Here is a 9,353-nt window from a genome sequence, read left to right on the forward strand (position 1 = left end):
AGGAATAAGAAAGAGACGGTAAAGGAGGAAAGAAAGGAGAGAAGGAAGGAAAAGGAGAAAGGAGGAAGAAGGAAAGGAGGGAGAGGAATGGACGAATAAGGGAGAGAGAGAGAATTAAGAAGAAAAATGAGAGAAAGAAAAACTGAATAGCTGTGAAAAGGAAGAAAGGAAGGAAGGAAGGAAGGAAGAGGAGAAAGGAGGAGAAAGAAAGGGAAGGAGAGGATAGGAAGAGAAAGGAGAAGAAAAAGACATAGAAGGGAAAAAAGTTAATGAATGAAAGACGAGAAAAATATGATAAAAGAAAGAGAAAGAGAAAGAAAGAAAGAGAAAATGAGATAAGAGAAAGAAAGAAAGAAGGAAACGAAAGAGAAGAAAGAAAGGAGATAAAGAGAAAGAAAGAAGAAAGGAAGATAAGAAAGAAAGGAAGAAAAGATAAGTAACAAAAAAAGAAAGAGAAAATGAGATAAAAGAAAGAAAGAAGGAAAGGAAAGAGAAGAAAGAAAGGAGATAAAGAGAAAGAAAGAAGAAAGAGATAAGAAAGAAAGAAAGATAAGTAACAAAAAAGAAAGAAAGAAAGAAAAGACATAACAAAACAACCTTTTTAAAAACAGAGAAAGAAAATAAATAAATAAATAAAATCAGGAAATGATAAACAAAACAAACACAACAAGAACAAGGAAACAGGAGAGAAAACGGAAGAAAGGAAGGAAGAAGAATAAAAAATAAAAAGAACACAGGAATTACGAAAGACGGAACTAATGAGGAAGAGGGGATAAAGAAGGGGATAGAGAAAAAGATGATGATAAAGAAAATAAGAAAAAGAGAAAGAAGTGGAGGAAAAATTAACTTGGAATCAATTAGGAGGAAGAAGAAGAAGAAGGAGGAGGAAGAGGAGGAGGAGGAGAAAGAGAAGAAAAAGAATAAGAAGAGGAAGAAGAGGGAAAAAGAAGAAGAAGAAGAAGAGGAAGGAGAGGAAGAAGAAGGAGGAGAGGAGAAAAAGAAATAAAAAAAAGAAGAAGAAGAGGAAGAAGAAGAAGAAAAAGAGGAAGGAGAGGAAGAAGGAGGAGAGGAGAAAATGAAATAAAAAAAGAATAAGAGGAAGAAGAAGAAAAAGTAGAAGAAGAAGAAGAGGAAGAAGAAGAAAGAGAAAGTAGAAAAAAAGAAAGAGAAAGAAAAAGAAGAAGAAGAAGAAGAAGAAGAAGAGGAAGAAAAAGACAAAAAAAAAAGACAACCAAATTCACTCGTGTGTGTGTGTGTGTGTGTGTGTGTGTGTGTGTGTGTGTGTGTGTGTGTGTGTGTGTGTGTGTGTGTGTGTTAACAAAGGTGTAACTTGACCTTTGTTATGTCTATTTTTACTATTATATTCTCTGATATTTTAGTAAGAGGTACGGACAGAACACACACACACACACACACACACACACACACACACACACACACACACACACAGATATACACATACATACAGACAGACAGATAGATTGACAAATATAAACAACAACAACAACAACAACTTTAAAATGATGATAGTAGTAGTAGTCGTTGTAGTAGTAGTAGTAGTAGTAGTAGTAGTAGTAGTAGTAGTAGTAGTAGTAGTAGTAGTAGTAGTAGTAGTAGTAGTAGTAGCAGTAGTGGTAGTAGTAGTAGTAGCAGTAGTAGTAGTAGTAGTAGTAGTAGTAGTAGTAGTAGTAGTAGTAGTAGTAGTAGTAGTAGTAGTAGTAGTAGTAGTAGTAGTAGTAGTGGCAGGGGGCAGGAGGAAGGGGAGGGGGAGGAGGGGGGGGCTAAGTTTAAAAGATTTGTCAAGTTTAATGTGACGGTCACTGCTTAATTTGTGCTTAATTAAATCACTCACACACACACACGCACACACGCACACGCACACACACACACACACGGTAATGCAACGGCTGCTCCACTTATCATTATTATTATTATTACTATTATTATTACTATTATTATTATTATTATTATTATCATTATTATTATTATTATTATTTTCTTTTCACTTTTTCTTACTGTTTTTATTTATTTATTGTCTTCCATTCATTCTTTCTATTTCATTTTATTTTTTTATTTATCTTTTTTTTCATTATTTAACTTCATTTTCTTTCCTTTTTGTTCTTCCTGAAAATACATCACCTCTCTCTCTCTCTCTCTCTCTCTCTCTCTCTCTCTCTCTCTCTCTCTCTCTCTCTCTCTCGCCCTCAACACCACAAAAGACTAAAAGGGTAATGCAGAGGATCAAGAGGAGGAGGAGGAAGAAGAGGAGGAGGAGGAGGAGGAGGAGGAGGAGGAGGAGGAGGAGGAGGAGGAGGAGGAAGAAGAGGAGGAGGAGGAGGAGGAGGAGGAGGGCAAGAGGTAATAGGTAAGCTGCGTTAAGAGGAAGAGGAATGGCAAGATGCAAGTAAGAGGAGGAGGAGGAAGAAAGAGGAAGAGGAAGACGGGGATAACGAGGAGGTGAAGAATGGAAAGGAAGATGAAAGGATGAAAATGCAGGAGGAGGAGGAGGAGAAGGAGGAGGAGGAGGAGGAATGGGGGGGGGGGGGAAGGAAGAGGTGGAAGAAGAGAAAATTGAGGACAAGGACGAGGATTAAGATTAGGAAGAAGAAGAAGAAGAAGAAGAAGAAGAAGAAGAAGAAGAAGAAGAAAAATAAGGAGAAGAAAAATAAGAAGAGAGGAAAGGGGAGAGAAAAAGAAGAGAGGAAGGAGAAGAGAGAGAGAGGAAGGGAGAAGAAGGGGATAAAGAGGAAGGGAAGAAAGAAGGCAGTAAAAGAATAGAGGAAGAAGAAGGAGAAGGAAGAGAAGGGAAAGATAATCCTAATAAACAAAGGCATAAGATAACATTGATAAAACAGATCTTACAGAGAGACAGAAAGAAGAGAAGGAAAAAAAAAAAAAAAAAAGAGGAACTACGAGAAATACATATGGTGGGCTTAACCAACGTGTGTGTGTGTGTGTGTGTGTGTGTGTGTGTGTGTGTGTGTGTGTGTGTGTGTGTGTGTGTGTGTGTGTGTCTTAATAATGCATAAGGTACCTTTGACGAAACTTGAAAGAGTGAAATGAATTGACAATATCGTGGCTGAGAAAGTGGAGGAGGAGGAGAAGGAGGAGGAGGAGGAGGAGGAAAATGGAGAAGAAGAAGAAGACGAAGAAAAAAAAAAAGAAAAAAAGGACAGCAAAAGAAAAAAAGAAAGAAAAAGAAGAAAATTAAAAAAATGATAAAAAGAACAAGAGGAGGAGGAAGAGGAGGAAGAGGAAGATGAAGAAGAGGAGGAGAAGGAGAGCAGGGAAAAGGCCAGGGGCATAAACACACGCACTTGACTACACACACACTCACACACACACACACGGGGGAGGGAGGGGAAGGGAGCGGAGATTGAGAGGAGGAGGCGGGGAGGGTACACCTGAGTCTACGTCCTTAATTATGACGCTCAGGTAACTGTAAATACAACTTATTGAGGCAAGTCTTAGGTCACCTTCTACGGTACACAGGGATGGGGCCGCTTCAATGAACAAATAAAAACTAACTGAATAATTGAATACATAAATAAGTAAATACATAAATAAATACAGATACCTAGTTACAGAATTGATGAGGATGAGTAAATATAGTGCTCCAGTTTCGTAATAATTCATAGGTTACATAATACATTACCCAGAGAGAGAGAGAGAGAGAGAGAGAGAGAGAGAGAGAGAGAGAGAGAGAGAGAGAGAGAGAGAGAGAGAGAGAGAGAGAGAGAGAGAGGAAAGAAGGAAGATAAATAAAAACAAGTGACAAGCTACACGGGTTAGGTTCAGGTTAAGTTCAGGTTAAGTCTGAGTTTGGTTTAGGTTAAGTTTAGGTTAGCTGTGAGGTAAGTTGGGGTTAAGTTCAGCATCTTTTTAGGTTAAGTTTGGGTTAAGTTCAGGTTATTTTTAGCTTAGGTTTGGGTTAAGTTTGGGTCAAGTTTAGGTTAGGTTTGGGTTAGATTTGGATTAGGTTCAAATACACGATTATAGAGAATATAGAGAGAAAGACAACAGAAAAAGAAAAAAATAATTGTAAGAAAGGAATGAGAAAAAGAAAGATAGAGAAAATGAGAGAAAAACTTAGAAGGGAAACTAAAGGATATGATAATGAAAGGAAATAATTAGAACATAGAAAAATAAGGGGAAAAGAAAAAATTATAAATAGAGAAAGAAATGAGAGAAAATGGGTCGTGTTTATGTTAGGTTTAGGTTAATTTTGGGTTGAGTTCAGGTTAGGTTAATGTTGGGTTGAGATTAGGTTAAATTTGTGTGAGTTAAGTTTAGGTTGAGTTCCAGTTAAGATTGGGGTTGGGTTGGGTCAAGTTTATTTTGGGTTGAATTTAGGTTAATGTTGGGTTGAGTTTAGGTTAGGTTAGGTTAGGTTAGTGTGAGTTAAGTTTAGGTTGAGTTACAGTTAAGATTGGGGTGAGGTGGTTAAGGTTAATTTTGGGTTGAGTTTACACACATATTTGGGTTGAGTTAAAGTTAAGTTTGGGCTGAATTTAGGTTGTTTGAGTTTACTTTGAGTTACGGAACCTTTTATATAGACAGACAGCCACACACACAGACAGGCAGACAGGCAAACACACACACACACACACACACACACACACACACACACACAGCTGCACTAGACAGCCTAATAGATAGACAGACACAGACAGACAGACATGGATGGATCTCCAGGAGTGAAAATAATTACATAACTCTGCTCGTATATAACAACTTTTTTCTGTCCATATATTCACACACACACACACACACACACACACACACACACACACACACACACACACACATACATTTGGCCCTAAAATAAATCAACACGAGGATATTCACAAAACCAAAAAAGGAAAAAAAAAAGTAATTATAATGAGAGGAAGAGAAAGTTAGCTAATAGAAGTAAATAATAATAATAAAGGAACGAAGATAAAAATGAAGAGAGAAACGAAGAAGATAGAAAAGATAAAGGAAGAGAAAGTAATGAGAAAAAGGATGATAAAAATAAATAATAATAAGAGAAGAAAATAAAGAAGAAACGAAAAGAGAAACGAAGAAAAAACGGAATAAAGGAGGAGAGGAAATAAAGTTAACTGATGATAATTAGTAAACGAGAAGAGAAAATGAAGAGAAAACGAGGAGAGGAAGAGAAAAAAAAGAGAAACGAAGAGAAAGAATGAAGAGAAATCGAAGGGGAAGAGAAAAGGGAGAGAAACGAAGAAAAAAGAAAGGGAAGAGAAGAGGAAAGAGGAGGCGAAAACGAAGAGAAACGAAGAGAAAGAATGGAGGAAAAACAGAAGCGAAAGGAAGAGAAACGAAGAGAAAGGAAGAGGAAAAGATGAGAAACGAAGAGAAAAAATGAAGAAAGAACAACGAGAAGAGAAAGAGAAGAGAAAGGAAGAGAAAAAATGAAGAAAAAACAACGGGAAGAGAAAGGGAAGAGAAACGAGGAGAAACGAAGAGAAAGAATGGAGAAAAAACAACGGAAAGAAAAAAAAGAGAAAGGAAGAGAAAAAATTAAGAAAAAACAAATGGAAGAAAAAAAGGAGAGAAACGAAGAGAAAAAGAAGAGAAAAACGAAGACTGAAAAGTTAGCAGATAAAGAAATAATAATAATAATAATAATAATAATAATAATAATAATAATAATAATAAGAGAAAATTAATAAACATCGTAAATAACTTTTTTGTGGACGAGACAACTTGTAAAAAAAATGAATGGAACAAAAAAGAGAATGCTAAATTGTGGTCATCAAACACACACACACACACACACACACACACACACACACACACACACACACACATTTTTTTTCTTTTTCATTCCTCTTTCTCATACATTATTTTCCTCTCTCTCTCTCTCTCTCTCTCTCTTACATTTCCTTATTTTCTTTTACATTTCTTTATTTTTTATCTCCTTTTCTTACACATTTTTAGTTTTTTTCTTTTTAATACATTTCTTTCCCCTCTTTTTCTTTCTTTTTCTCTCTTGCATTTCTTTTCTTTTCTTTTTATTTCTCTTCCTCTTACCCCTTTCCTCCTCTTCCTCCCCTCCCCTTCCTCCTCCTCCTCCTTTTTTATCTCTTGGCTTCCCCCTCCCCATTTTTTTCTATCTTTCTCTCCTCCTCTTATCTTCCCTCCACTACCACACACACACACACACACACACACATAGATACATCACACACACACACAACCCTTTCTCATTTCCTTTACATTCCTTCCTCTCCCTTCCTTCCTTCCTCTCCTTTCCTTATATAACATCACCTCCTCCTCCTCCGTATCCTTCTTCTCATAACCCCACACCTTACATCCACCCACTCATCCACACCCACACCCACCTACCCACACACACACACACACACACACACACACACACGCAGTACCCACGCCAAGCCACACCCACCCACGCCATACCAACGAGCAGCCAGCCAGCCAGCCACATGGTAAATAAACAAAGAGAGAGAGAGAGAGAGAGAGAGAGAGAGAGAGAGAGAGAGAGAGAGAGAGAGAGTAATGGAAGCGAGGGAGGCAAGAAATAAACATGGATATATACAGTAAGAAGAGAGGGAGAGAAAAAAAAGTGGAGGGAGAGAGAGAGGGAGGGAGAGAAAAAAATAGATTATAAATATACAAGAAACGTTTTAGCGCGACTTCATTTTCTTTTTTTTTCTTTACACACGAGAAACAAAAGAAAATATATGACATGGAGGAGGGGAGGGTGAGGGAGGGGAAGGAAGGGAGAGTAGGAAGAGGAAGTAAAAAGGAAGACAGGGAGAAAGCGGGAACAGAAGGAAGAAGGATGACGGAATGAGGGAACGGGAGAGGAAGGAAGAAGGAAGAGAAAAAGGGAGGAAATAAAAAATAAATGAAGGGAGAAAGAAGGGAGGGGAAGGGAGGAAGAAGTAAAAAGGAAGACAAGGAGAAAGGGACAGGAGGAAGAAGGAAATGGAGAGGAAGGAGGAAGAATACATACGGAATACATACATAGGAAGAACAGACACCAGGCAGGAAATAGTTAGAAGAGAACACCATGTACCTTTAAGGAAGAAAGGGACATGGAAATTTTACAGTAAAGAGAGAAATAAGAGGAAATTACTTCCCTTAACTTACACTACTGGTAACCTAAGCTGTGGGGGAAAATGACTTCATTACATAAGAACATAAGAACATAGAAATACTGGGAGGCTGGAAGAGGCCGAGTGGCCTACACAGGGCAGCCCCAGAATCACCCCTAATACTCACGATGGGTGAGGTGTAGTTTCAGGGGCACAGGTGGAGGCTTGATCCTCGTTTTACCGGCGGTACTAGGCACGGCACCAGTAACCTGTCACCTTACTGCACCCACACCTCACTCCACCTGTCATGCGGACATTAACTGTTGCTTTACTCTATTGTTGACTTTTGATACTTGCAATCTAGGCAAGAGAAAAAGAAGGGATAAGAAAAATGAAAGAAAGAAGGGAGGGGAAGGGACAGAATAAAAAAAAAATAACGAAGATAAAAACTACAACCTTCCACATATATTTTTTTTATTCTCGCGCGATAAACAAGAACGAGGGAAGGAATAAGAAAGAGAGAAAGAAAGAAAGCAGGGAGAAATAAGGAATAAGGGAGAGAAAGAACAGGAGGGAGAGAAAAAATATTGAAAGGAAAACATATACACAGAATTTTACTTTAGAGGGAAACAAATAAACAAGGAAAAATAGAGCAGGAAATAAAAGGAAGGGAGATTAGAAAGGCAGGGAGAGACGAAGGGAGAGAAAAAAGGACAGGGAGAGAAGGAAAGACGAGGAAGAAAAAATATCAAAAACATACTAACAAAAAGTAAATAAACACGAGAATGAAGAGAAAGGGAGATAAAGGATGAAAGCGAAAAGGGCGAAGGGAGAAAAAAAAGGGAGGATAAGAAGGAAGACAGACAAATAAAATATCAAAACAAAGAAACAAACAATACAGAAACAGGGAGATACGAGAAAAAGGGAGAGAAAAGAGGGATAGAGAAGGGAGAGAAAAAGGGAGGTAACGAACGAAGGAAGGGAGAAGGAAGAGGGATTAGCTGGAAACGATGAATAAAAGAGAAAGAGAAAAGAAAGAATATAAGAGGAAGAAGATAAAAGGGAGACAAAAAAGGGAGTAAACACGAAGGAAGGGAGAGAAGGAAGAGGGATTAGCTAGAAACGAAAAATAAAAAAGGTAAAGATAAAAGAAAGAATAGAAGAGGAAGAAGATAAAAGAAGGGAGATTAAAAAAGGAAGTATAAACGAAGGGAGAGAAACAAGACGGAGGGAGAATAAGCAGAAGCGAATAAAACAAAAAGAAAGAAAAAGACAAGAAGAGAGAGATAGAAAGACAGAAGAGGGAGATAAATAGGGAGGTAAAAACGAAGGAAGGGAGAAAGAGGGAGAAAGGGAGAAAAAGCAGAAGCGAATAAAAACAAAAACAAAGACATTAGAAGAAAGAGTAGATAAATAGAAAGACAGAAAAGGGAGATAAAAAAGGGTGGTAAAAACGAAGGGAGAGAGGGAGAAATATGAAGTGAATAAAAACATAAACAAAGAAAGACATAAGAAGGAAGAGAAAGATAGAAAGAAAAGGGAGGTAAAAAACGAAGGGAGAGAGGGAGAGAAATTAAAAGTGAATAAAAACATAAACAAAGAAAAAGATGTAGGGAGAGAAAGATTGTGAAAGAGAAAAGATAGAGAAGGGAGAGAAAAAAGAGAGAGAGAGAGAGAGAGAGAGAGAGAGAGAGAGAGAGACCGTCCCTCTGCCCAACAACTTTTAACTTTGGTATGTGAGAGAGGGAGTGTTTTTGTAAGTGCGTGCGTGTGTTTACCTGTGACGGGGGGGGCGAGGCCAGGAGCAGCGTGAGGGCGAGGAGGACGCCGGGTATCCGCATGGCGACGGCACTTTTGGATTAACTATACGTAGAATACACTTTTATGTGGTAATCCAGGAGGTGCAGGCGGCGAGCGTCCTCACACCATCACTCTCGAAGCACACTGAGGCCACACGGTTGTCGACGCGCATGCGCACTACGCCCCCGGGAACTATAGGCAGTGTTGCAAATTCTCCTCACTGAAACAAGCCCAAAATAGCCCAACGTTAAAATCAACATAAACCTCTACCAAACAAAAAACAATTAAACTCATGGCATAGAACTCCATCTACATAACTTAAATATTACTAGTGTGTCAAAAAAAGGGTTTGTTTGAGTGTAATATTGAGGTAAATCCGAAATAGCCCAATAACCCGTAGTGAGTGTGGTCCATAGCGTTCACCTTGGCTACTTTGAAAATGAGGATGCCATTTTTACTATTTTGCATTTATATTAACACGCTTTT

General features: G+C 38.2%; 1 protein-coding gene across 2 annotated transcripts in view; it reads right to left on the bottom strand.

Annotated features, from left to right (window-relative positions):
- Positions 1 to 9,022, bottom strand: part of LOC126986161 (syndecan-like) — an 83,245-nt gene extending 74,223 nt beyond the window's left edge. Inside the window, exon 1 of one of the 2 annotated variants that reach the window (XM_050842067.1) lies at positions 8,846 to 9,020. In XM_050842067.1, the coding sequence (XP_050698024.1) occupies positions 8,846 to 8,908 (63 nt within the window). In that variant the 5' untranslated portion in view covers positions 8,909 to 9,020. Of the gene's footprint in view, positions 1 to 8,845 lie in introns of both variants that reach the window. The other variant, XM_050842066.1, reaches the window with a different exon arrangement.
- Between the last annotated feature and the right edge of the window lie 331 nt (positions 9,023 to 9,353).

This window comes from Eriocheir sinensis, chromosome 61 (assembly GCF_024679095.1).
Source record: "Eriocheir sinensis breed Jianghai 21 chromosome 61, ASM2467909v1, whole genome shotgun sequence".
Taxonomy (NCBI): Eukaryota; Metazoa; Arthropoda; class Malacostraca; order Decapoda; family Varunidae; genus Eriocheir; species Eriocheir sinensis.